At 38.3% G+C, this 26,865-nt stretch overlaps 2 protein-coding genes and 8 non-coding genes across 18 annotated transcripts in view; 1 reads left to right on the top strand and 9 right to left on the bottom strand.

The window, feature by feature from the left end:
- CEP295 (centrosomal protein 295) overlaps positions 1–11,059 on the top strand; it is a 46,646-nt gene extending 35,587 nt beyond the window's left edge. Inside the window, 10 exon segments of the mRNA XM_049823606.1 lie at positions 550–783; positions 1,872–2,026; positions 2,279–2,444; positions 4,812–5,452; positions 6,252–6,425; positions 7,532–7,649; positions 8,468–8,671; positions 9,228–9,336; positions 9,882–9,981; positions 10,684–11,059. Coding sequence (XP_049679563.1) covers positions 550–783; positions 1,872–2,026; positions 2,279–2,444; positions 4,812–5,452; positions 6,252–6,425; positions 7,532–7,649; positions 8,468–8,671; positions 9,228–9,336; positions 9,882–9,981; positions 10,684–10,731 — 1,949 coding nt within the window. The 3' untranslated portion in view covers positions 10,732–11,059.
- TAF1D (TATA-box binding protein associated factor, RNA polymerase I subunit D) overlaps positions 1–26,865 on the bottom strand; it is an 815,997-nt gene that overhangs the window by 788,621 nt on the left and 511 nt on the right. For 3 of the 9 annotated variants that reach the window (XM_049823611.1, XM_049823614.1, XM_049823615.1), the window contains exons 2-15: positions 26,761–26,833; positions 24,330–24,584; positions 23,764–24,223; positions 23,313–23,488; positions 21,680–21,743; positions 21,083–21,370; positions 19,706–19,774; positions 19,394–19,449; positions 17,974–18,115; positions 17,577–17,624; positions 16,691–16,726; positions 16,074–16,147; positions 13,381–15,323; positions 11,768–12,196 (exon numbers count right to left, since the gene is read on the bottom strand). In XM_049823611.1, coding sequence (XP_049679568.1) covers positions 21,257–21,370; positions 21,680–21,743; positions 23,313–23,488; positions 23,764–24,223; positions 24,330–24,571 — 1,056 coding nt within the window. In that variant the 5' untranslated portion in view covers positions 24,572–24,584; positions 26,761–26,833 and the 3' untranslated portion in view covers positions 11,768–12,196; positions 13,381–15,323; positions 16,074–16,147; ... (4 more) ...; positions 19,706–19,774; positions 21,083–21,256. Of the gene's footprint in view, positions 1–11,767; positions 12,197–13,380; positions 15,324–16,073; positions 16,148–16,690; positions 16,727–17,576; positions 17,625–17,973; positions 18,116–19,393; positions 19,450–19,705; positions 19,775–21,082; positions 21,371–21,679; positions 21,744–23,312; positions 23,489–23,763; positions 24,224–24,329; positions 24,585–26,760; positions 26,834–26,865 lie in introns of those variants that run through there. The other 6 variants (XM_049823613.1, XM_049823617.1, XM_049823620.1 and 3 more) reach the window with 6 other exon arrangements.
- LOC126048526 (small nucleolar RNA SNORA25) lies at positions 13,209–13,338 on the bottom strand. The gene has a single exon (XR_007508881.1). It is a non-coding gene; the product is annotated as a small nucleolar RNA SNORA25 (small nucleolar RNA).
- On the bottom strand, positions 14,458–14,596 carry LOC126048525 (small nucleolar RNA SNORA8). The gene has a single exon (XR_007508880.1). It is a non-coding gene; the product is annotated as a small nucleolar RNA SNORA8 (small nucleolar RNA).
- LOC126048528 (small nucleolar RNA SNORA18) lies at positions 15,378–15,509 on the bottom strand. The gene has a single exon (XR_007508883.1). It is a non-coding gene; the product is annotated as a small nucleolar RNA SNORA18 (small nucleolar RNA).
- Positions 16,459–16,531, bottom strand: LOC126048523 (small nucleolar RNA Z40). The gene has a single exon (XR_007508878.1). It is a non-coding gene; the product is annotated as a small nucleolar RNA Z40 (small nucleolar RNA).
- Positions 17,221–17,352, bottom strand: LOC126048527 (small nucleolar RNA SNORA1). The gene has a single exon (XR_007508882.1). It is a non-coding gene; the product is annotated as a small nucleolar RNA SNORA1 (small nucleolar RNA).
- On the bottom strand, positions 17,744–17,882 carry LOC126048524 (small nucleolar RNA SNORA8). The gene has a single exon (XR_007508879.1). It is a non-coding gene; the product is annotated as a small nucleolar RNA SNORA8 (small nucleolar RNA).
- LOC126048531 (small nucleolar RNA SNORA40) lies at positions 18,226–18,352 on the bottom strand. The gene has a single exon (XR_007508886.1). It is a non-coding gene; the product is annotated as a small nucleolar RNA SNORA40 (small nucleolar RNA).
- LOC126048533 (small nucleolar RNA SNORD5) lies at positions 19,590–19,661 on the bottom strand. Its single transcript, XR_007508888.1, has one exon. It is a non-coding gene; the product is annotated as a small nucleolar RNA SNORD5 (small nucleolar RNA).

Raw genomic sequence — 26,865 nt, 5'->3', positions numbered from 1 at the left:
CGTACACTCAGTGCTTAATAATGACCTTTTCTGATAGCTTTGTGCAATTCTTCTGTAAGTGTATAGACAAAGAGGGGTTGGTGCACTAACTAGGAATACTATTTTGGTTGCCTTGATTCCCTCAGAGTTCTTGTGTTGGTATTAGGCAATTTCTATTTAAGCATGAAGAAAAATACTGCACGATGTCATAAAGATACTCAAGATCACATTAAAGGATTGCCACATTTATATGCAATAGGAGGTAAAAATATGCTATCTAGCATAAAATAACAACATTAATTCTTTCCTGATTTTATAGTTCCAGTATTTCCTAAGTCTACATACTCTAAAAGTACTAAGCTGTACTGATTACTACCTAATTAGATATTATCAACTTGAATTTGTGGAAATTTGTGGTAAGGTTTGTGGGAGCATCGACAGGAGACCATTAAAGAAACAAAACCCCAGAGTTCTTAGTGAATATTTCAGGATATTAAGCAGTGTATCTGCAGATGACTGCATGTAAGTGGTGTATACGCAAAACTGTGAACATCTAGCTTACTATTTCAGGATTGTCTTCTGATAGTACAGAAGGTCAAATTTTGAGAAAAACAGCAAGCCACCCTTGGAACTCCTCGCTGCCTTTTACCTTGCAGCAGAGGCAAAAGAATTTGTCTGGAGCATCTGAAACGCAGTTGCCTGAAGGAGAGATGTACCTTTGTAAAGAAAGTCAGGTACAGCAGATCTTGGGGAAATGTACTGGAGACTTGAACTCTTACTCGGAGGACAATACACGTTTCCAAGGTATTTGCCATTTTAAAGCATTTTTGTGCTGTGCTGTCATCGTACAGAATGAGAAGGAGTTTACTCAATGTTGTGTGTTAGTCTGTATTATTTACGTTCAACTTATATTTTAAAGTCAAGAAGGATTCTGCATGCAAGAATTTTGATGCTTTGATGTTCTTCATGCTTTGCTTTATGTGTATGTCCACACAGCATAGTGTAGTGCAAAAGAAGAAAAAAAAAAAAAGTCTGATCCAGGTATCTGTCTGATCATAGTCTAGTTCTGTGCAGCTTCCTGCTACTATGGCTAGGCTGTTTGTTATCTGTGCCAATTTTATCCCTTGTTTATGCACAGCTTTCGCTTCAGGAAGGTAGATATAATCCTATATAATACTCCACTATTCAGGTAGGGTCACATAGTTGATGAAACACACATTAGCAGACTGGTGGGAGTTCTGTGCTCTCTAGAAAAATGTAACTGTTCGTGAAAATGAGAACATCTTTATTACTTATCATGAAGATAATACTAGTATTTTAATTTTAACTGCTTCTTCCTGGAATGTTTGAAAACCTAGAATCATAGAATTGTAGATTAAACTAGACCAGGAAGGACTTCTAGTTACACGGTCCAAATTCTCCTTCCTGCTCACAGCAAAGCCAACTTAGACCAGGTTGCTTAAGGCCTCATCCAGGCAAGTTCTGAATATCTCCAAGGACAGAGATTCCACACACCCCTGGGCAACATCTTAACAACTTTCTTCTTTTCTTCTTTTTATTTATTCATTTATGTATGTATGTAGAAGCCCATACTACTTCTGATGCAGTCTCACAAGTGCCAAACAGATTGCTTATGAACTTAAGCTTTTCATTAAAAAAAAAAATAATTGGATCAATGTAGCACTTTCTTGCTGCTTTTTGTACCTGCATTCTATCAGAGTGAAAGAATTGGATGCTGTAAAGATTTATTTTTTTTACAAGCTAGTATTTTTGTACCTGCAGAATTCTATATGCTTTATTTACTGCATATAGAAGCAAGGTGTGATATGTCTGTTGGGGTTTTTTTGAGGGGCGTTGGTTGGTTGTTTTTAAAATAACCTCTTTTCTTATAGCTCTAGCAGCTGAACTTGATTTTCCTGAAATGGAGAGACCTTTTCTGAACTTCCATCACCAGCTCTTTCAGCCTTTGGAACCAAGTCTTGACTCTGATATTTCATCGTCCTGTTCTCAATCCAGAATTTCACAAGACAGTAGAGAATTTAGCAAGGTACTACTACAGAAAAACTCTGATGGAGGAAATACTTTGGCTTAAGTTTTCTGTAAGATTTAAATGTATAATCCCTATACTGTCTTCTGTTTAGAAGAAATACAATAATTTTTAATATATGTAGAACTGGAAGTGTTTTTGCTGGTTGTAGCAGAAATGTGATCCAGAAATCAAATATTACCTTTAACTTTTTATCCTTCATATTTCTGAGAAAATAAATCTTAAATCAAGGTTTATTTTTTTTGCCACTAGACTTCAAAATTTTCAACAAAAAGTCAAGACATGTCTACATTTCTAGAAGTGGGAAACTCCAGTTTGAATATGCAAAGCAGCAATCTGCCTTCTGAAAGTCTTGAAACAAATGGTCTAAACAACATTACATCAGAAGAAGAGGCTGTGAAAGAAAATGTTACTCCAGGTATGTACAGTATAGTCAGATCAATGCTTTCAAAATGAACCTGTTGCCAATATGTAAATACCAACCGTTGAGGTGGGTTTGCTGTGTTGAAACAGGGAAGGACCTCTTCACTTCTCTATCAGTCCTACTTTGAAATGTCTTAACTCTGCTGCTGCTCTCTCACACACTGTCTTCTCCACCACCTTTCATGGGTAGAACTCCTAAATTCTGTGAAGTTCTTTATTTCCTCACCAGTTATGACTAATACAAAAGCAGACCTGCATATTCAAGTCACTGTAATGGATACTATGTTCCTTATTTCTTGTGCAGTAATTATGATGTTAGTGAAGAAATATCAACTCTGGCTGAAACTGTCAGTTTAAATACATTTCCAAATATGTGTTTATGCATATCCATCATTTTGTAAGTTTGAGTAGATTAAGGAAGTTCCAAGAATTGATTAGAATTTTTTTGAGGTATATGTGTTAGAATCTCTCTGCTCTTACTCATTTGTCTTTTATACATTGTGTCCTTCAAGAAACTGTTGTATTTCCCTTTTCCACTGTTAAGTCATGTCAATAGTCATTATATACTGCATGCTGTGATACTTAGTCTGATTATAGAATTGCTTTATCTATCTACAAAATAAAGGGGGGGGAAGAGAGAGGAAGGAATGAACTTTTAGATTACAATGTAGTAATTAATTTAGTAGATTAAAAGTTCATGATTCTACAGCAGCATTAAGTTAACTGCAGCTCATAGCAGGAAAAGTATTTTTTAATATTTTGCAGATTAATTCAAATTAACTTTATTTCATGTATTCTAAGGAAAAGGACCAATCTGAAATTGCAAATGCAGCTAGTAGTAATCTAAACATTTCTGAAGCTCTGATTTACCAAGAATCAGGTGTTTCAGTGTTTTAAGGTGCTCCAACAGAAAGCTGAACAGTAGTGGGAAATGCAGCACAATATGTTAAGTAATAGATATATTTATAATGTAAATGTTCCTGGTCAGTTATCTTTATGTGCATATATATACACACATACAATTTTTGGAAACACACACTATTCATGTTTAAAGCCGCAAGCAACTAACCTGTGTCTATTATACTTCTCTTTCTCTTTAGCTGGCAGATGCTGGTACAAAAAAAAAAAAAAAAAAAAAAAAATATATATATATAAAAAGCCAGAAGAGGCTTATACTTTAAGACTACCTGTGGTCACAGCAAATAGGATTTAGGAAGCTCCCTTCTAACTTCAAAACATTCTATTTCTAAATTGCTTATAGAAACAATCTTCATGCCTTGCATGTAACTGCAATATCTTCCCATCTCTTAAGTGTTTTTATAATCCCAAACCAATTATTGTTGTGCTTTAAAAGGGTGGATAAATAACATAAGCAGCAGGCTAAGGGAGTGAAAACTATTTTGGGTTATCGGTTTGAGGTAGGTTGATGTGTAAGTCCATAATCTGGAGAATCCTCTAGTTTTGGGTGATGTTGCAGTGTAATTCCTCCATCCCCGTTAACAGCTATTATCAGGAGACAATGTTCTTTGTATATGTAAAACTAGGTATTTTATAGATGTCAAAGAATGCAAAAAAGACTTCAGAGGAAACCGTTAAAGGTTTATGTGGTATATTCCTGTGTGTATAAAAAGCCTATTGATAGCATGATGCTGGAGTCTGTGTAACCAATTTTATCAAACTTAAGTCAGAGGCATATTTTAAAAATTTTTTTTTTTTAAACAACCCTGTTGTTTGTTTGGCATATGCTGTACTGCTGAAATCCCTCTCCAGTAATTAAAATGTTGATACCCAATCTTTCTTTTTTTCCCTGTCTCTTCTGGAAAAAAAAATAGTATCTTTATTTGTATGTGTACATCCTAAGGGAAAGATAATTTAGGGTGCAATATTGTAACTTGTAGGAACAGCAACCATCGTTCCAATTTGGATGTTTTCTTCTACTTTGAAGAGTTTCTGCCCAAGTAATGGTGTTTTGGGTTGTTTTCTTACTGTTTTAGAGACTTTGTTGGAGGCCCAAAAGGGACTCAAAGGACTTCCATTTACAGAGTATAAATTGTAAAATCCCTTGACTTCCAATGTAGTTACGTCAGCACCATCACAAAGCCTGTCCTTAAACATTCCAAGAAGCAACAAAAAGTGGTGTTTTTTGAAGTTGTTTTGTGTACAGTGAAGGATTCGGTTTATGTAATGCTAATGGTATTATGTTTGAAGAAACTTAAGCAGACTTTTTTTAAACAAAATTTTTCTTCCTATTTACTAGACTTATTACTATACATTACTGAAAAGTCTCATTATGGAGGGACTTCTTAAAGTTGAAATTCTGTTGTGTTAGCTAGAATTTTGACTCTTGGTAACTTTGAAACAGGATCCGAAGAATCTTTTCACCCACTGCAATTAGAATCTACTCTGAGCGATCACTGTCAGAGCGCTGATCAGCCAGTGGACCTTAACGCTATGTTACAGAGATCTTTTGAACAAACCCCTAGAATTAGAAAATGGGGCGATGATAGCTGTATTTCATCTGCCAGAGAATATGAAGAATTGGCAAGAAATATGGAATGTATTAATCTCCAGTGTTCAGTGGAAGATCTGCGACATGAAAGTCTGAATCCACTGGAAGAGCAAAAATCATTTTATCAGCTAAATAAGACACCAGTTACAGTGGATGAAACTTGCCCTCAGAACTTACTAAAAGAGACTGTGTCTTCTGAAAAATTACCTGTGGAGGCATTTGATAAGAAGTATGTGAAGCTTCCTGAAAAATCAATTCATGTACATGAAGCAAATAAAGCTGTGGACTTGGATTCGCAGTGCAATACAAGTATAAAGGAGCCAGATCGAGGCTTTCCAGAAGTACAAAAATCTTCAAGGGTTCCCAGGCAAACCAACTTGGAAGACTCAGACATCCATTTACAGGCTGTTGTACCACAGAACGGTTCCTTCCTGGAAAGACATGAAAAACATTCTAATTCTGTGCCCAGAAGCTCATGTGGTATTCCCGTCTGGGTGAGTAAAACAGATTTCCAAAAGCGATAATTTGTGCAGGCTTTCTTGTTGGGTTTTTTTGTTGTTGTACCAAGTTATTTTAGACCTTTAATATCTGAAAGCTTGGCAAATGTTGATTTTACAATTCTAGTTTGACTTGCATGTTCGCTGGACTTCTGCCCTACTACTTCTTTCAGATCATAGCACTGCAATAATTTGCAGTAGCTAAAATGAGGTAGATTTCCCATGATTGTTGGACGAGCTATAGCGTCTCTGTTGCATCTTCCTCTCCTAGCATTAGTTGGTATAATGTATGCAGCTGTACTACATGGCATGGTTACTTAACTGAACAGCCCCTATCCCCATTTAGAGGGGGAGGTAAGGAGGTAAATAATTTAACCAAAGCATAAGCAAACTTAAGGAAATACCTTTGATGTAGCTTTTAATAAAAAAAAAAGTTTGCCCTAGAACTAAGTGATTTAAACTTGAGGTGAGTGGAGGAGAGCTGGAGTTTTTGTTGTTGTTTCATTGCTTTGGGTTATTTGTTTGTTTTGGGTTTTTTAACACTGGTATATAAAATACTTTGCATTGAACTTAGGTTCCAGGGTTTGCATACATCAACACCTCAGGCAAAGTGCTCTTTCTGTATTTCATTTATTGCTTGGGGGCAGATTTTCATTCTTCTACAAGTTGAATGAGCCTCCTCTTTCTGATAAGATAACAGCTGTTGCTATTGCTGGAAATAGTGATTTTTTTTTATTATTATTATTTTTTTATTGTTATTATTTTTTACACTGATATCTCTTAACTTATTTTCTAGGAGACTGAGTCAGGGCGTGGTATTATGGAAGAACCTGAACTCACTCTGGTAAGCTCAAATGACATCAGTATTGCAGAATCAGACATTGAACATACTAACCAAGAGAAAATTGAGGAGGATAAAATAAAAAACCTAGCATGTGTGGATCAGCATGAATTTAATGTTTTTACTGAGGTGAGTCTTTATTATCTAATATAATTCTGATTTTAACTTAAGGAGAGGCCCCACTGTAGCAGTTAGTCCACTGTTGCAAAACAAGAGAACGTTAGGGTTATCTGAGCTTAGTAGTTGCTTGGATCATCTTGGTTTGATGTTGTTTTTCAAACAGATCTAATAGATCTTAAATTTGGACTATTCCTTAAAATCACTACCTTGTTGTATCAGTGTAGAGGGTTTGGGAATACTTTTGCTGAGAAACAGAACCATCTTGCTGGTGTTTGCAAGACTAAATTGTATCCCATTAGTTGAAGACTTGAATAAGAGGAGAAGGTGGGATGAAACAAAAGCTACAAACTAAACAGGAAAAAAAAGGAAAAATCCCATACCTAGTGGATGGAGCTACACCAGGACCACACAACAGTTTGAGGTTTAGGGGAAAAATACGATCAGCTCATCATACTGCCATGCTTAATTTGCCTGTGGTATGCTTATATAAAGCAAAGGCCATAAATTGTAGAAGGGCTGGTTTGTAATGAGAGAATAGTTGGGGTGCTGAAGCAGTAACAGAGCCAAGTAATGTGTGTCTGTTAGATGAACAGATAAGATGAAATCATGTTTCAATTGCAGGAGGCATCTAGAAAAGATCATAAAAGTACTTAAGGATGGGTCTTCATAAAGTAATTGAAATGTGGGTAAGGTGGAGATTGGCAGCTGGAGGCTGTACTTCTGCAGGGGGTGTTTCCTTCCAGCTGAGAATGGGGGAGGGAGACAGCAGTAATAGTGATAGGGGAGAACCAGAGAGCAGGAGGAAAGAAAAAACACATCTGTCGAGATGAAATTACACAGCCCTGCATTAAGAACAAGCAATTGAAATCTGGTAGGCAAAGGGTCTTTAATGGGTTTTTTGAAAGTTTTAAAATGTTTTTAGAAAGTAGCTTTTTAATACTTTTACTACCCAGATCAATTTCTGATGGTTTTCTTGCATCTGCTATAAAGGCAAAAGAGTGTGTCTTTTATTTGTATCGGGTCTATGCTAGTGGTACAGTAATACAGCAATACCACTTCACTCAAATTTGTGGTATGTTTTAAGCATTTCCAATCACTGATCCCTTTTGAAACAGGAGAGAGAATTTTTACCGCTATCTCCAGACGCAGATTATTCAGTGTTTGTAAGGCCTGACAGCTCTTCCAAAGCCCAGAGTCCCAATGACAGTCACTTTCCATCACATCAGACTGCAGGTAATTATGTGTAACTTCAGTATTCTGATGCTGAGATAGAGAGGGTCTTTATTTCTACTATTAAAATCATTAATAAAATATACCTCTCCTTTGGAAAATATAGAGTTGCTTTTATGTAGGCAAGTGCACCTTGCTGTTCAGGCTTGGTCTGTAGTACATTTGACTCAGGTTTAATATTTCTTATTGACAAGGAGGTATTGACTTGCCTCTTCCTGTGCCAGGCTATCTTTTATAAAAGTTCATAATATCTACAATACGCTGTGTTAGAACACTGTGAAGTAACCACTTTGTTTTGAAACAGTATGTTGTGGTTTGCGGTTTGTTGTCATATAGTTTATGTAGCTTCTTTTTTTTTTTTTTTTTTTTTTATTTCTTGTTAGTCCCTAAGCTCTGTAGCCAAAGAATGTCTTTTTTTTTCCATTCTGATGATAGTGTGGAACATTGGTAAAATATTGACACATTTTTTGTCCAAGATGAACAGCGATAACATGAAAGACCCACACTGACAGAACTTGACTGTGTTGGGGACTTCTCAGATCTTTGATATGTTTTGAAGCATCAAGATGCTTTCGATGCAGTATTTATCGCAGTATTTGTCTTGGCAGGCCTGCTTACAGTTATTAGATTCCATAGATCTGAATTGCTGCTTGTTTGGCAAAATTAGTCGTCATTCACAATGTCATTCTCTTAGTGTGATTTACAAAAGTAGTCAAGCTCAGCATTTTAGGAGAAATACATTGAAATGTGTGACTTCTTAGACGTGATATTGCTCACTGCTAGAAGTGAGAAATGTGCAGACTCTTAATTTTCTTTCACAGTGATGCTGCTCGAGTTTGCAGCTACACCTGGAAGTTTGCAAGAATCTTTTTTAAGAAGAAAGAAGAACTTCATCCAGAAATCTCTGAAAAGAGTAGAAGAAATGAAAAATAAAGAGAGAGAAAATGTAAAGCCAGAAACCAGAAAGTTTCAAAGAGGAAAGTCTGAGAAGTTAAGCAGGCAAAAGGAGTCTTTTCTCATCTCTGGTAGGTTTGTCTGGGGCCAAGACATAGCATTAGGTATCTTTTGAGTTGCTGTTTTGTATCGAATAATAGATTTCACATTTGTTGCATCTTTGCTATTGCAGACTGGGATATTCTTTAATTTGGTTTCTCAGGGATGTGGGGAGCTTTTTTTTTTTTCTTCCCCACTGTCTGGCTACCTCTTCAGTGTTGTAAAGGCCTTTACGGGTTGGTCCTCTTCCTATTTTCACAATCTGCCCACACCTTTGTAGTCATAAGGTGTCTCTGCAGATAATAGTTTTTTATCAAAGAACAACCACATTAAGAGAACTGATGCATCTCTAATGTCTGTTAATAGGCATGGCTGGCTTAAAGTATAGGCAGCAGCCTAATGAGTGAGACCATGAAGAGTTATTTTTAACACAAGATGTCATCTCTGTTGTGTCCATTCTGCTAGCTTACTCCTTTTTTGTAAGGTCATTTGAAGATCTTTGAAAATCTCTCATGCTTTTGAGTTGGCTGGACTAAATATTTAAATTTAAGATATGTTTGACTTTTAATTTTTTTTTTTTTTATTTAGGAAAAAAAGGTGCAGTTGCCAATCAGTTGAAGAAAGTAGGAGAGGTGAAAGTGTCTTCTCCAGAGGACAGGAAGTCTGGAGAAGTTGAAATGCACCAGCGTACTTCAAGGTATTGCATCAACACAAGTGGGAGAAGTTTGGATTGAAAAACCAGAAGTAGTTCATCTGTGCCTTGTGAAAGCTTCTGGTCAGTCCGAGCAGTTAGTGATCTTCCAGTTGGACGCAGTGCTGCTTAACACAAAGGAGTTGGGAGAGAGAAGCCCAGTGTGTTTGATACAGGTGCCTGTTGGGAAATTCCCCTGCACAGCTGGCAGTAAGAAACATGCCTAGCAGCCTGCTCATTTCGTCATGCTGAGGCAGCAGCTGTGCCAGTCAGTGCATGAGACTAGATTAAATTTGAAGCAAAGACCACAATTGCACTTGAGCACTTACTAATAGTAACATGCAGCAGGTACAACTCCTGAAGGTGGTGGGGTGTTTATTAGATGCAGCTGAAGAGGAATTTGAAGTGATTCTAGATTACTGGAGAACCAAGTCAAAATTTCCTTCTGTAATTTCTAGCAATAGAGATGGTACAAACCCTTAAGCTTGTTAACTTATTCCAGCTTTGCCACTTTCTTCCTGATGAGACACAATTTTTTTCCTGTTTGACAGACTTCATAATCAACTTGCAGAAGTAAAAATCAGAAAGGAAGAAAAAACAAGGCAAGAAACTTATGCTAAAAACAGAGAAAAGGCTAAAGAGTTTCAAAAGGTAATAGTCTGCTACAGTATTGTACTACTGGGTCAGTTCTCATGATTTCACTGAGCTGCTCATCAGAGTAATTGAGATGGAGTTCTGTGGTGTGACTGCAACTGAAATGGAGACCATCAAGCTGGTCTGTATTTAAGTAATGCTATTGGTATATCCTGCTTAAGAATTTCCTCCTCAACACTATGGCTGAGCTGAAATGTGGTCTAAAATGTGTGTCCACCTCAGGCTGAATTTTTCTGGCAACTTGAGGTTGAGCAAAAAGGCTGTTTGGGACCCCAGCTGCTAGAAAGTCTACCTGGCAGAAGAATGGCAGGGCTTTTTTCTTAGTCCAAACTTGACTGAATTTCCATTATAAAGCATTTTTGGGGCTGGGTTATTTTGGCTGCTTTGGCTATGCTACATAGCTTAAGATTCTACCTAGCTGAACACATCTTGTGATAAAATAAAATTGCTGATCTTTTTAGATTGTTTTACAGATCCCATAATTAACAGAAAATGAGAGAAACAAGCAGACCTTCCCCCTGAAATGTGGGCTGTGTGAAGCAGTGGTAGGAGCTAAATTCACTGCCCCATTGTCCAGGCTTGCACTGTCCATTACTGATGCTCAGGTTACACAGGAGGAGTACCTGTGCTGTGCTTACTGCACTGGTTTTAGTGTAGTCACTTAAGCTACACTACTGTAGTCTCATCATTTATTTGCAGAAAATGCTGGAAAAACTACGAGCCAAGAAGACTTGGAAAGCACAGTGACTGCAGAAGACTTTGAGGAAGAAGGAACACTATTGGTACAATTCAAGAGACCACTGAATAATGCAGACTTTAAGTTAATTGCAGAGCCATTAGGAATCCTCAGCTTTAAGCTGCAAGAAAACCATAAGTAAACAAAATCTGTGTAGTACCCTCATGTTTTACTGAGATCACTACACAAGCAGATTAACCACTGCTTTAAACATTGTTTGCCTCAGATTAAGTAAACTGACATTGTGAAAAGCCTTTCATGTGTTAGCATTTTAAAGGGAGATCATACTAACTTTTGTAATATATGTGTATAAACTATTTTCAAATAAAGGGTTTTTTTAAGATTTGCATCCTGAGGATTCAAGACACTAATTTCTTCTGTAAAGCTGAAATTCTTATTTTCTTGGCACTGTATGATTTCAGATCAGGAACGGTGGGTTCCTGCAGTAGTTCTCAAGAGATACTTCTTAAAGCACCTGAAGGCAGAACAAACCTTATATTGTTGCTACTTCCAAATGTAGTTTTTTCTATCCAAGTTTCCTGAGCTCCAAGTCAGAGCTAAGTAATTACACCATCAGACAAATTTAAAGCTCAGTGTTCTAGCAAAAGCTGAATGTGGTTACCAGCAGGTGGAAGAGCAGGGCCATTTCATTGAAGTTGGTCCTGTTTAAAATGCAGCAGAGAGCTCTGAAGCCTTTTTCCTAAGATACAAGTACTGCAGTAGCTAAAGCAATTTGTTACCACCTGCCAAGTAAAGAGAACAAGCCAAAACCAGCTTGTTGTTCCATGGAGTGAAGCGAGGCAGAAGCTTTTTGCAATGTGAAGATGAGAGGTATAGTATGTATTATCTCTCTCATCTTCACCCTGGTAGTTCTGCAAGGGCTGCTCAGGCTCTTACCCATGACTTTGACTTTTCTTATGATCAGAAGGGAAGAAAAGAGCCCAAGCCTACACTTGGCTACCAGTGAGCCACAGGTGATCATCAGTCATGATTTGAACATACCACCTTTGCTTGCTTACAGTATCACAACAGGAAATAATCCCAGGCTGCAGCTTTCAGAGATCAGTTTTATTTAAATACTGTGACATTCTGTATAGAACAACTACCTCTCCAGAGCTTTAGTACAGTTGAGTTCAGTGACAGGAAGTGAGGGAAAACAGCTGGTGAAGCCTTTTCAGGCAAATCATAACTCAATACACTCAGCTTAGTGAGTTAGCTCTTCTGCAGCACAAAGCAGGCAGCTTTGCCACATCTCCCAGGAGGGCAAAACAGGTGAGTCACAACTGAATGGGTAAGGGCAAAGGCTCCCTGTGCTTATGCACTGGTTTCCAACAACATGCACTACTGCAATTTACAAAGTAGCAACAGAAGTTAGAATGAATGTTTAATTTTAAGTTAACTGCAGTAAACACTCAAGACAGATAAAGTTCTTTCTTGGAAGAGCTGTCCAGTTCCTTGCAGCAACATCACCAGGACCTGAGAGAGGAAAAGCATCTATTAGCACTTGAGTTCAACAGAAAAGCCATCTGAATGCTGTTGTCTTCCTCACACTTGGCATAACATGGTTCCCCCAGTCTGAAGCAATTTAGTTTCAGGACATGGTGCTGGTATAAAAGCAGTAACACAGGGAACATGTGCATATCCCCATTTTACTGAAGTGTTATGGGGCAAAAGCAGGACTTCCACTGCCAGCTCCCCAAATCTCACAATTTTCTGTTTCCTGTAACTACTCAAGAGTGCCTGTAGCATTCCCACCCTGCACTTCTCCCTCACCTAGTTGGTCCAGAATTATCCACTCTAAGACTTCCACACAGCTCTAGGAATGTATCATTGCCAAGGGAAAAGGAATCACAGAATCATTTAGATTGGAAAGCACCTTTAATATCATCAGGGCCAACCATTAGCCTAACATTGCCAAGTCCACCACTAAACCATGTCCCTAAGTGCCACATCTACATGTCTGTTCAATACTTCCAGGGATGGTGACTCCACCACTCCCCTGGGCAGCCTGTTCCAATGCTTGATAAGACTTTCAGTGAAGAAATTTTTCGTAATACCCAATCTAAACCTCCTCTGGCACAGCTTGAGGCCATTTCTTCTTGCCCTCTCACTTGTTCCTTGGGAGAAGAGACCAACCCCCACCTCACTACAACCTCCTTTCAGGTAGTTGTAAAGAGCGATCAGGTCTCCCCTCAGCCTCTTTTTCTCCAGGCTGAACAACTCCAGTTTCCTCAGTCGGTCTTCATAAGACTTGTGCTCCAGGCCCCTCACCAGCTTCATTGCCCTTCCTTGGACATAGAAGCTGCAATTAAGTTACAAGACTGCTCATGCCACAACTCTATCAACCTGTTGTTCTCCACCTTCACATGCTGCAAGTCAACTCATTTCAGAATGAAACTGAGCAGCCTCTTCCCTACATGAGCATCTCAAAAAACATGAGGGCAGCAGATATCCTTTTTTTCACTCCAAGAGGCCTCACTCCATAAGGTGTATCTCCTCACAAATAGACCATAGCACACACCAGGTGTCCACGGCATCCTGCAGAGGATTTCAATATGCGGTCACCGCGTTAAGAGCTGCTGGGTTTTCTGCCACGCAAACCCTCTTTGAAGTGACCTTGAATTTTTTTTAGTACCAGCAATTTTGCTAAGCACGCTTACCTTCAGACTCACTTTGGTGGCACTCGGATGATGTTTCTCAGCCCTCTGACATGCAGGGACTTGGTAGCAGACACTGTAGGTTAAACAGGCAGGTTTGGTTAGTCTAAATTAAGAGTTAACATAGAGGTTGGATGTATATTCCATGGAGCAGCCTTTTGTCTCTCCTTTTTGTTTCAGAGTGCACAACAACCATCCTCCTAACAGCAGCTTCTGGAGTCCAAGTTACAAAGGTTCCAACTAGAACTTTTGTTCCTCCGTAGCTTAAGTGTTGGAGGTGCCCAAGGATACAGCCATGTACCTACACTTTATTCCTTTATTCCCAGCAGACTTAGCACCATATCATATGGCAATTCAAGAGTCTGATGGACTTGCTTTACGGTCACGTCCACACTTGCCAGAAACAGCAACATTCTAGCAGCCTTGGTAATGACCAGGTGCTCCCCCTCTCACTGCTGTTACCACCATCTTAAATCAATACTGGAGTTTCCCATCCTTTCTTGTTACACACCAATCAATCATGCCAGTATGTAATCCAAGCCTAACCAACAAGTCTAAAATCTGTTAAAAGCTCCAAGCACAGGATTCCTCACAACCAGTAGCAGTCTCAGTCACAAACTAGTTCTACAAATTGTTGCAGAACTGTGACATCCATTTAAAGTATATACACACACACAAGAATGACTCGCAGACAAGCAACCTGCTCAGATACTGCCAAAATCTGGGGTGATCACTGCCCAGTCATCTCTGCTACTGCACAACCATTTCTACACTTTTCTAGAACAGTTTACTGAGGTTTCAATGATCTAGAGTCATACCCAGATAACACACAAACGGTAAAATAGCATGAAACCACCTGAACTGACTAGTAACTCAGTGCTTACCTATCAAACAGGCCATTACCACCTTCCACAGTTCATCCTGTTAACACAGCAAAGTTCACTTTGTTCTGCACCTTAAAGCACCTGTTAAAAAGAAGAAACTGAATGCACTTGCCAAGTTCCAGAGGCCACTATCCAGTGCTCACACTGGAACATGAAAATAGAAAGCAAGTACATTCAAATCCCTGAAGAGGACAAAGACTGTATCAGCAAAAATACCAGGTTTAACAGACACAGCAGAATGAAAACCAACGATGCCAAACGCTGAACTACTGTAGCACTGTTTTTTGAACATCCCATCAGAAGAATGCTGCTGGGTGCAGATACCATACAGTGCAACAGCTGCAGTACTTCTCCATCCACAAGTGCTCATTTTAGCATTCAAGCTTTTTGCATCCACCAGTTAGTGCCTAGTGATAAACTACCCTAATGCACTCTTCATTTCACAAAAGCTGCCATACAACTAAGAGGGAAAACAGACTCCATGAATTTCATCTTATGGAGCTTCAGAATTCCTCTAAGTTTTTATATATCCCTACTGTAAAGGATTTATACTTCTTCCAGAATATTTTGCTTGTTTTACTTTAGACCCTGCATTCTATAGAACAGAAGCCAGGAATTTTAATTGTATAGTAGGTAAACTGGCTGAACTGCTCAGAAAACTCTTTAAAACCCAAACTTAAAGATATAACCCAAATATTGCTGCTCAGTATGAAACTGTCAAGCATTTTTTGACAAGACAAAAATGCAGCATGTTTATGAAGTTACTTCAATTCAGACATCATCGTGCTGTCTCTTCTTAGCTATAGCCACCAAAACAAGAAATCATCATCACTCCTTTGTGATCAGAAGGGAAGTTGACTGTTTCAAGCCATCCAAAAAACTCAAACTACAAGAAATAGTGTTAGAAATCAGGTACCTACACAAAAACCTGGCTGTTCAGCCCATGTAATTCAACATGGTAGTTACATGTAAGTCCCAGAACACACCGTCTTTTGCCACTTACCAAGCTTTTCCACTTGAGCATTTTTTTTTTTCATTTGTACCAAAAGCATAAGTCAGTACCTAAAGGAGAACATAATGCATTATTACAGTTCCTAGGATGCTACATCTGCAGAGATTTGTCTTGCAGTTTTATCCCACAGAGCTAACAGGTAGTTCAATGGGTAAAGTGAAACCACAAGTTTATTCTGTGAGGCATTTCCAACGACACGAACCTACAGAAGAGATCCTATCGGGATAGACCTCAGGATTTCTGGTACTATAAATTAACACAATAGATAATCAACCAGACTGGAAAGGTATCTCATAGATCCTTAAGCATCTTTTTACTTGTTTCAAGACATCTGGGAGAAGGAGTAAGGTAAATGATACCTTTGGGGTATCATTTGGGGAATGTGAAGTAACTCCTTCATATTAGCCACAGTTTTAATATTAAAAGTTAATGCTACCTGAAAGGCAAAGAACAAAGCAAATTAACTACAAAATTTTAGTCAAACAGAATCCTCCACATAACTTTCCTGCTAAGTGTGAAATTAATTACTTGTAGAAGTAATACTATCAGTTTAAGCAGTTAAGCTGATCACCTCCTTTTTGACTGAGAAATTTGTGAGTGTTCTTTGGACAAATCAAAGTTAAAATAAATTCTTCACTTCACAGAGTGAATGCTAGATTAAAATACAGTAACCTAGTGATGAAACAACTCCCTGAAACCCTCCCAAAAGTCAGTAAGCTTGATGTTATACAGACTTCCAGCCACTAACCAGAGCTCTTAAATCATTAAGGAATATGCAGAACTTCAGATGTCATACTAACCCTAACAAGCACTTCAGATTTCTGTGAAATGGCATCCTGCATTTCTTGTCTCATCTTCTCTAATTACATACCACCTGAAAAAGCAAGATAAGGTTACAAACTGACATGCATGTGCATACAAACCAGCAGAACCTAGAGTGTTACTCAGTACTTGAGTGGCTCTAACCACCACAGGCATTCCTGATAGCCTCTATTTGGAATCACACTTAAAGCTACTATAATGCCTGAATATTATCCTATTTAATTTGATGGCTCTTCTTAATTTCCTGTTCATTTTTAAAAGAAAGTCACACAGTCATGATCTTTGCTCACTGACAGAAAACACTGCGTGTTAAATACTCAGGATGCCCACAATAAGGTGACATGAAAAGGTTGCTTGTAATAGATTTGTTCAGAAAGGCTATTCTCACTCACTCTCTTCAGAGCAGTTGAACATTTTGCCAATCATCACAACAACTCTCTCACAGCATTCTCAAGTTTGGGGGAAGAGAAGCTCTTATATTTTCTAAAGCAACACTGGCCCTAAAACTAGCAATATAACCAGGTCACCAAGTTAAAGAAAGACAGCTAGCCTACAACAGGCAAGGGTTAAAAAACAAAACATCACACTAACTTACCAAGATGCTAGTTCAGACTGGACTATTGTGGACTTCCTAAAAAGAAGTAAATTGCTGCAGCTGAGTAATAGTTTCAAGTTTCTTCAGTATTTTAGTAATATATTAAGACTTAGGCACTTTTATACTGAATATGAAGCAGGCAGATTATAGTCCAGTGATGCTTGCAGCCTGAATGCTAATGCCAAAACAAAGCACTTCTTTTGAAATCAGAGCCATGGCCACACAACTATCAACAAAATCTAGCTGCAATTTAAGAAATTGGAGGACTATGGCACAAAAGATACAACTAAGGGAGTTAACCAACAGTCAGCTGATACTGTGATATAAAGAAAACACATATGAGATACCATTTTAAGACAGCTTACAAATACACTGTAATAAGACACTGACTATATTTTTCCTCTACCTGCTAATCCTACTTCCTTTAGTAGGCAGGATGCTGAATTCAAAAACATCAAAACAAGCTAATCCTTGGGATTTTACAGTAGCTGCATTTTTAACTATGTTTGCATAATTGTCCCACTAAGTAAACCTGTTACAGGTCTCATTGTCACCACTGCAATTAACTTTACAGTGAGGAAAGCATAACCTGTTACTCTTCTAGCCACGTTTTTCAATTCAGACACACAGTGAGTTGTGTCTATTTGCTGAATAACGAGGCATAACAATTAACTCTTCACAATGTCTGCAGAATAGCTTCTATTTTTGAAGCCTAGCCAGTTAACTTTAAAAGAAACATGTCACTAGCTGCCATCTGGTAGTTGGATGTTTCAAAATAGAATACTGCTTCTTTGTAAAAAGGCAGCCAGAAAGCTGAAGACTTGAACTTTTATGATCCTCATCCAACTACCTCCACCTAGGAAAACACTATTTCCTCAATACTTACCCTGAAGTAGAGGCTTGCCACTGTGTTCCAGACATCACAGGAATGCCCCTTTAAGAAGAAATATTTTGGAGCAAGGTCATTGATTTAACTATACTTTTATCTCTTAACAATCCAACAATTCTTCAATGTTGTATTTGACAAGCTTCCCACAAAGAAACTTTCAATCTACTTGTTTCAACAGAAATACCAAGTTTAACCAGCACATCTGCATGAAAACCAACGATGCCAGCTGCTGAAATACTGTAGCACTGCTTTTTGAACACCCCATCAGGAAGACACTGCTGGGTGCAGATACCATACAGTGCACAAATTACAGATTACGTGCTGTGGGAAATAGTACTTGTCTGAAGAAATTTAATATTCTTATGCTGAAGTTCAAAAGAAACACAAAGCTTACATCTTTTGCTAACGTGTTCCACAAAAGTCCACCGAAGTAATACTTGTACATCAGAAGGCCAGCCAACAGCCATAAGAATTCAAGCAGTCAAAAAAGTTACAACTGCTCACTGCTGCAGAGCTGGCGTGTTCAGCTGCAGCATCTGGAAAGAAATTAATATAACTGAACTACACTTCTGCAAATCAGGAACATGACACTCGTTCCCTACATTCATCAGTATTTGTATTAATTGCTGTTTGAATACATGCAAATGTTGTCCCTTCATATAAGTAACACAACTAATATGTTCATCAGCTGTGGGTTGCAAAAGAAGGGTTTTTTCTAAGCACTAGGTTCCAGGTTTTTGTCTACAGCAACAGACAAAAACTGAACACGTGCTGTAACAGAGTGACTGCATAAACTTTCATCTTATTTTTCAGTATTTTTGAAGCAGCATTTGAACAGTACACAAAAATCAAGTTATTTCTCAGTCTACTATATACTTGCAATTACTAACTGTCACCTTCCACTACTGGTTTCTATTTTTAGAGTCAGGTATACTTTGGACTAAGGTAACTGCAACAAGGAGTTCAGTACCAGATATGCTGACATAAGAACAATTTATGCTGTATCAAACCGATGTTTTCCAGTCCAGTACCCTCACAGCAGCTAGTGCCAAAAAAGATGCCTCAATCCTACCCTCTTAAGTATGTTCTTGCAAGTTTCATTACTTGCCCAGCTTTAGCTCAGGGTTTCCCACGTTAAAGATGTTTTCCTATCTGGTTATCTTACATGGCGTTTTCTTCCATCCAACTTCCTAGACTCTCCTGAACCCAAACTTGGTAACATCCCACAGTAAGAAGTTTCACAGATTTCGCAATACGTATGTGCGAGATTACCAGCTTCTTTCTGCTGTCCTGCCTGTTCTTGCATGGGACATGCATTAAGATGAAATTTTACCACAGGGAAGCAATCAGAAGCTGCAGCTGTACAATACACCCCAGTACAGAAAGCGTGGGTGGGGCACCACCAGGAGACAAAAGTGTACAGTAGTTCTCAAACATCTTCAGCAGGTGAAATCCCAGGTAGTGTTGCAACCAAATCACATACATTAAGTTGCACTGCAGTGTTCAACATCAGGTAGAAACAAAGTATTTCTGTATATAACTTCTAACAAAAACTGTATTTAATATACAGGTATTCAAGAACTCAAAGTTTCAGTTTTCATTCAAGCAGAGACTACAGGCCCTAATTTTGATCAGACAGATAAAGAGATGTTGCACTCAATACTTTGGAAGCCTCACACAGAAAAGTTACACAGCTGTGAAACACTAACATATTCACTTGAACTACAGAATACTGTTTTTTTCAAAACATTTTGTGAAGTAAAGCATAAAAGCTACCTGAAAAAAACAGAACTGAAAACCAAGCAACAGCTTACCTTGCGCTGTTGGTAACAGAAAACTGAGTGGCATTTCGTCTTCCAAAAGCAACAAACTAGAAGGAAAAAAACAACAAAGGAATAAGAACTGTCAGATGTGGTCAAATAACTGAAGATTTCCTAAAGCCAAAAGCTGGGCTTCAGCAATCAATTTAACAGTTGTAATAAGCTTGATTTTGATGTGTGTTTATCCAGTTCTAATCAGAATTGAAATTTAGTTCATTTCTGAGTCACTCAGCAGTTGAACAGAAAAATTCATCACATGAACTGCAGAATGAGCAGGACTCCACATACCACCTCGCTATGCCTTACCAAGCAAGAACCCCACTCCTAGATCCAGGATGAGTCTTTCAAGCCAGAGAGTATTTCTCAGGTAGATGCCTGAAAGAGTTACATTTAGCCATTAATTTTGGACCAATATTAATTGTGATCTTCAACTACTGAAGAGTAATTTTTACAGCCTTACTCCCTAGAGCTATCAAGTTGCAACTGGGAAACTCCGAACTTCCTTTACAAAGATCTGGGACCTTAATTCAAGCATACACGGAATTGCAACTTGACCTGCTCTCATTACACTGAGCACCTACTGTAAACCTCCTTAGGCTGCCAATTACATTTTGAAGGAAATTAAACCAGTAGATAGTAAGTCTTTTTCTGATAACATCCCTGTTCAGCGCAGACTACTTTTACCTGCTGAACAGCTGTTAAGTTTGTTGCTGACACCAATTTGGTTATTAAAGAGTATTTGAGTGAGGCAGATCACCCTTTGGTTTTTAAATCTTGTTGATTCACAAGTAAACTTTTTAAACATTTTTTTACTTCTACTGCTACCAAGACAGCCTTGTCATCTAGGAGTTAGCCATATTCAGACCATTTCCAAACATTCACTAGTCATGTTTCCAACTAACACACCTTTGAGAAAGGTATTGCAATTGGGGCAATGCTTGTAAGGTGCTGTCATTATAAAGAGTTTTCATCTTCTGCTTAGTCATGTTAAAATCAGAACCCATTCTAGACAGAGGAAGGCAAGAGGGGAAAAAGAATCTTTTAATCCAAGATTCACTGCGCTGCAACAGCTATTTTTAAGATAATTTATAACGTCAGATTATTGTATTAGATTCAGGAGCAGAAAATTAGTTTTCTGAAGAGTTATTCTACATCGAATAGACAACCTCGATCATACAAAGGTCTTATCAAGGCATATTCAAAGGCATTAACCATATTTTGCAATAGACTTTTGTCTAAGTTGACTAACCACTTTTGGATTTTTACTGTTGGCACTTGATTTGCATTAAGCTTCAATTCTGTCTTCAACCCTTACTTAGCTCTCAAAGTATTTCAAAGCATAACCTGCACTTCCTTAAGACACAAAAAAATAATCTAAATATCACTCACAAAAAAGTCATGAAAGAAAGGCATCCAAATTGCCCTTTGTAACTTGAGCGTATATATGTACTTATGCAAATGCATACACTTTTCTATACTGTGCTGCTGCTATGCTGCAATATTTGGAACTTGTTTTGCTGTTCTGAATTACATAAATTCTCTGATCCACTGGTTAACAGAAGTTGCAGAAGCTAGCATTTTGGCACAATTATCAGCAACTGAATCAAGGATATTAAACACTCAACACAGGACAGCACAGAACTTGTTTTGTAATGGTCTCAGACACAAGCCCAATATACTCACCTTAAACAAAATCTGACTAGGTTACTTGGTTGATGGTTTAAAACATTGTCCTGAAGTCAATGTTGAGCTAAGTAGGCCATGAAAAAGGTATCTGAAGAGTGACCACTGCCACCTCATTTCTCAGTTTTCTGTTCACTGAGGTGAACCTTGCAGAAGCCCAGAGTTCTCAGCAGCCTACTCTTCTTCCTCCTCTACTTCAATCACTTCAGTTGATTTTGCACGTTTTGTTTCTGGCTTTGTTTTTTTCTTACTGGGAATTTTGCTGCTTATAATGAAAGAGCTGTTCTCCTAAGAAAATGGAAGACAGAAAGAAGTATTCACAAGTCTAGTTTTCAGATACTTAAAGGTAAGATTTTGGTAGTAACTTTGCAAATTTAAGAGCTCTTCAGAGAACTCCAGAATTCCCATACATTCCAGCATTATTTCAGTGTGGACTCTCAAAACAACTTCCTTCTGCATTACAGATCAGGATTCACAGGTATCGCACAGTTAACTCTGAAACCAAGCTCAAATACTCGAAACATTATCTACTAATTCCTTAGCCTCAGAAGAGAAAGAAGGTCAGAGAGTTTTTAAAGTTACAGAGTATTTACTCACCACTACTCTGGCATCAAGGACTTCTTGATTATCAGAATTCAAACTGTCATCACCATCATCATCACTGAAAATATAAAAAGTCAAATAAAACTCTGTACTTTTATAGTAGCCTAAAATGTGGAAACTATTTTCCTACCACAACCCCTGGTTCCTCTTAACATGTATGGAAGTGCTATAGCTTGTAGGTGTAAGATAATACTACTTCTACATAAGGTTGTTCTCAAACGATAGTGTTGGACAGCAGAATTACATCCTAACTAGCAACACTGGCAGGACAGAAGCAGTGCTTCACAGCAGAACGAAGATTTAGTAGCAGACATGAACAGTAGTATAGAGAAATTTAGAATTACACCAACAAACAGGCAATAAAGTCAGCAAGTTAGAAAACAAGCAGAATACAATCAAGGAAGGAAGAGGATAGGCCTCAGCTAACAAGAGCACACAACTTTCTTCCTGATATTGTAACTGAGAAATATTATCTCCACACTGCCATGAAACACAAGTATGAAATTAAATTCCATTATCATCCACAGGTTTCTCTCACAATAGGACTCCCTATAAAGAGATGAAACCATTTTAGTACTATGCTTTTAACAAGTGGCACAGGGAGGACTGGTTCCAAAACCTAGAAAGTCTTCTAGTACTCATTTCAGATAAAGAATTGAGTGTCTGGATGAGCTGACTTTCATTTATTCTACAGAACTTTGCTGCTTCTGCTCTTTTTTAAGAGAGCAAACTAATTATTGTTACTCATTTTACAGGATCACCCCAATACTTCAACTTGCATAAACTAGCCCTGTAAGTGATAACAGTAGCTGCAAGATAGCTTTGTACCTTTACATTGTCTTGTAGGCTTTCCAGTTTTAAGGTGCTGTGTATATTTACAACAATAAGTATTCTGATTTACGGAATAACTTAAGTAACCAAAAAGACCAACCTAAGATGATACTTCAATGCTTAATAAAGTAAAAAGGAAATTTAAAAATATCCTTTAGTCTTTGCCATAAACACTACACTTCATTTGGGGTAACTATAGAGGAACTAATCTCAGGAAATACCTTTTTTTTAAAAAAAAATTTCTACCACATCATTTTAATGAGACTGTACAATGTCTCTTGACACTTGAAACAATGATCGGTCTTCAGATTAAAACTATCTCATTCTTTGAGAAGTTCCAAGTCACATTTACAGGCACAGAATTCCAAATGGCTGAGCATTTTGTTCCCAAAATAAACAATGCTTTCATAAGCAGATATTCACATTTAGATTACACAATGCTGATACAGGTTAAAAGGCCAGGATAGGAACTGAACTTGATACACCTACAAAATCACATGCTACTTACTATAAGCAACTGTACTACCTCCTGAATTCCTCAACTGTAAGAATAGCTGATTGTACTGATACGGCTGGGATGGAGTTAGCTTTCTTCATAACAGCCTGTATGGTGCTGTTTTGGATTTATAACTAAAGCAGCATTGATGCCCTCCCCATGCCAGCAAACAGGCTGGGGGTGACCAAGAGCTGGGGAGGTGGGGTGTCTTGCATCTACCTCTATACACACAAATTTCTATTCTAGTCAAGAACAAAAAAGCAAGTTTTATACCACCTAAAAATATAAAGATGAACTTACCTCATCTCCTGAATAGGGGAAATGGGGCCCTCATCATCTAAGTATTTGTGTTTTCGTACCGCCAGACATTCTCTTTCTAAGTCTTCACTAGCCTGAAGGGCTTTTAAAGCTTTTTTAAGATGTTCCTCATATTTAAGCACTTCAATGTACTGGAAATATCCCTTTGTAGCTGCTTGCTGAAATAAAAATACATCATGTGAGATCTTAAAAATACCACTATAAAGCATTTGTATTCTTAACTGTAATATTACATTGACACCTGTATTTTAGCTGTGTTTGTCTTAAAAGTATTAAATAAACAGACAACATCAATTATCCTCTTTAACATAAGTAAAAACTGTTTCCTTGTTTTATTGTAGCACATCAGGTGGAAGCAAAAGCTAGTCTAAAAATAGTGAACTTATATTGGCTAAATAAACAATACATTTATCCCACAAAACAGAGGGCTCACCTCATAGCCAAGAACCATCTTTAAGGGAATATGTTTCATCCCATAATGTTTTTCAACAAAAGGGAATTGAAAACCTCTGTCTAGAAGCCTTCTCTTTTGCTCTTGTGGTGAGGCTGTCAGTGGTGGCCTCCCCGTAGGCATCCCTGTGCTCTCATACTTTTTCTTCTTCTTCTTCCCTGAGCCATCCTTGTATTTTCGGTGTGCAGCAGCCTTAAACTTCTTTCCCCTGAAGTGATAGGCAAATATGGCCTTCAAGTTTAGTTTCGACTTCTTCTTGGAAGTTTCCGATGATTTCACTGGACTTGCAGGGGACAGAGAAGAATCTGAAGAGCTTTCGTTGTCAGGCGCTCCTGCAACAGATTCAGCTTGTTGCCTTGAAGATTGAGATGTCCTTTTTTGCTTTGAAGGTGCAACGGAGCACTTAGGATGGTACTCACTGCCACTAGCAGCAGAGAGATCACTGAAGAAGAAATAAAAAATATTTACTTCCAAATGCATGTATACTTTTATGATACATGACACAGGTTCTTCACAGGAAAAAATCCAAACTAGAGAGAAAAACTCACATTTCTGAATCACTGCTGTCCAGTAAAATCTCAGCTGAAGCAGCTGATGATTTACATATATGGTTAAGCTCATCTGAAGACTCCTCAGGAACAGCATTCTTCTGCCTTGAACGTGAACACTCCATTTGTGTATTTTTTTCACATGCATGTACCTTATATGGTTCCTTCTGCGAACTGCATATTAGCTCTTGGGCATCAGGGTAATCAGAGGCAGAAGCCTGGGATTCATCTGTATCAGTCATGTTTCAGTTCGCCCTAAAAATCAATGAGAATTTTAGAAATTAAAGAAAATTCTACATTAATCAGGTAACAAGCCTTCCACCACTCCACCGAATAGGGTAAACTTACAAGAATAATCTTGAGCAAACTTCAACAGATTTTCCTATGAACCAGGAGCAAATGAATCAACCTTCAGAGTAACAGTTAAGTTGCAGCCACTTATGTCAAGATATTCATAGTATAATTTAGGTCAGAAGGGCTTTTTACAGCTCTTTTGGTCCAACTCCTGCTCAAAGCAAGGCTAACTTCAGAGTTGCATCAGATTGCTCATAAACTTGTAGAGATGAGTTCGGAATGTTTTAACCCTCTCCCTACTAGAAGTAAGTTTTCCCTTAAATAAGCACACACATGTGTAGCCAACAGCTTCTTATACTTGTAAAGATTATTGCAGTTTTAAGTCATATACAAATACCCATTTCACTGTCGTTTACAGCCTTTTTAAACTAATCTAAGACACTGTCACCATCAGAAGAAATGCCATCTTCCCTCTTTTCTTTTGCTAGCTACATGATACTTAAAGTCTCCTGCTCTAACAATCTATCAACACTTTGTTCACTGGTTATCAATTGACATGGAGACTAGACCCACAAGCAAAATTTTGATTTTCAGTTCAATATGCAATACAACCCAAACCACCCACTCAGCTGCCCAAGTCTATAAAAATCAGACTGAGGAACCTGTCCTTCCTATGTAATAGCCTCAAGTTATTTTACCCACTTGTTAGTCATTTACTAGCCCTATAGATCTGTATCTTTGTAATTTTACTGTGATTTTTACAGTTTCACAAACCCATCATCATACCCATTAATATTTCAAATGTAGTTACACGCAATTTAGCATATGAAGACACTATAGCAGAACTCATCTAAGGTCCTCGGATAACCTGCTATTGTCTAGATAACAGTTTCATGTTTCAGAGTACAGATTACTGCGGATTCAGGAAGAAGGCTTCCCAAAAGCATGGGAAGACATACATATGCAACAGCAAATTGAGAAGTCTGAAAATACAGTAGATGTATATAGACTAGCAGTAAACAATAAGAACAGCAGGTCAGAACAAATGGCTATAGAACATGAGCAGCCATAACTGCTTACAGCTACAGATACCTCAAAGTTGTTCTCAGAATAAAGAGAAAACAACACAAATCTGCTGCAGCCATACATCAGTGACTGATTTTTAAGCAATCTACATTTAGATGACTATCTGCATCACTAACTATTCAAGACAAAACCTACCCCGTCGCATTTTTCAAAATGAAAACATTTCATTCCAAAATTGCATTAAATGCAGGCTTAGAGGTATCCTAGACCTTAAACTCACCCTAATGCACTTAAAATAGCAGCACAGGAGTCCAATCTGCCCTTTGCTGTGAGGAAAGGTGATTTTTGACAGCAACCTGTGCTGTCCCACAGGTGGGGTTTTGTACCCCGTGTGCAATAAGCCAATCTTACACAGAGCCAAGATATTTATTTACTTCATGTTTGCACAAAGATGGGTGCTGAGTGGTAACTCCACAAAGCTAGCGCACCACACCAAAGAACTACAACATATTTATCCTGTTACATGATTAGTAAAAAAACCACCTAAATTTAGGTTCATTGGTTAGTAATCCCCATCCCTTCTGCTACTGGTTAAATTATATTTAAATTAGCCTCCCTTACTATGTAAATTGACACACATGCTCCTTATGGGGGAGGGCAAATCTTTTTGGTCGTGAATTGAGTCGGTTGTCATGGATCTTCCCCTGCCACCTTTACCTTCCCCCCAGTTACTGCAGATTTTACTGACTTCATGCTTCTTTGGCAATCATCCAGCTTTCAGCACCCTCTGCAGCAGGACATTGCCTCTTTATCAGTCTTGCAGATCCTCTTCAAGGGTACAGTGCATTGTTTATACAAAGTAACCAGGCCTACACAATGAAGCTACCGATTGATGGTCACCCTAAATCAAGCAGTGTCACTGTAACCTAGGCGTTAACAAACCTAAGGCTTTACTTAGCCTACACCTGCACCTACGCCCTGGGTGAACTGCGAGCACACCGCTAACATCCCCCAGGGCCTGACCAACACAACGCCCTGAAACAGAACAGCCTAACATCACAGCAGGAACACATGCAGCAACGGCACTCTACAGGCTATGGCTCGTACTTACCGCCAGCAGCTCAGCATCATTCACCGCCTCTACTGCAGCTCTGTTCTTCACAGCGGGCACGCCACACAGACCCCTTAGGGAAGAAAAACAACCACTATGTAGCTG

The sequence above is a fragment of the Accipiter gentilis genome, chromosome 19 (assembly GCF_929443795.1).
Source record: "Accipiter gentilis chromosome 19, bAccGen1.1, whole genome shotgun sequence".
Taxonomy (NCBI): domain Eukaryota; kingdom Metazoa; phylum Chordata; class Aves; order Accipitriformes; family Accipitridae; genus Astur; species Astur gentilis.
The sequence above is the reverse complement of the archived record's forward strand: the minus strand, read 5'-3'. Positions and strand labels throughout refer to the sequence as shown.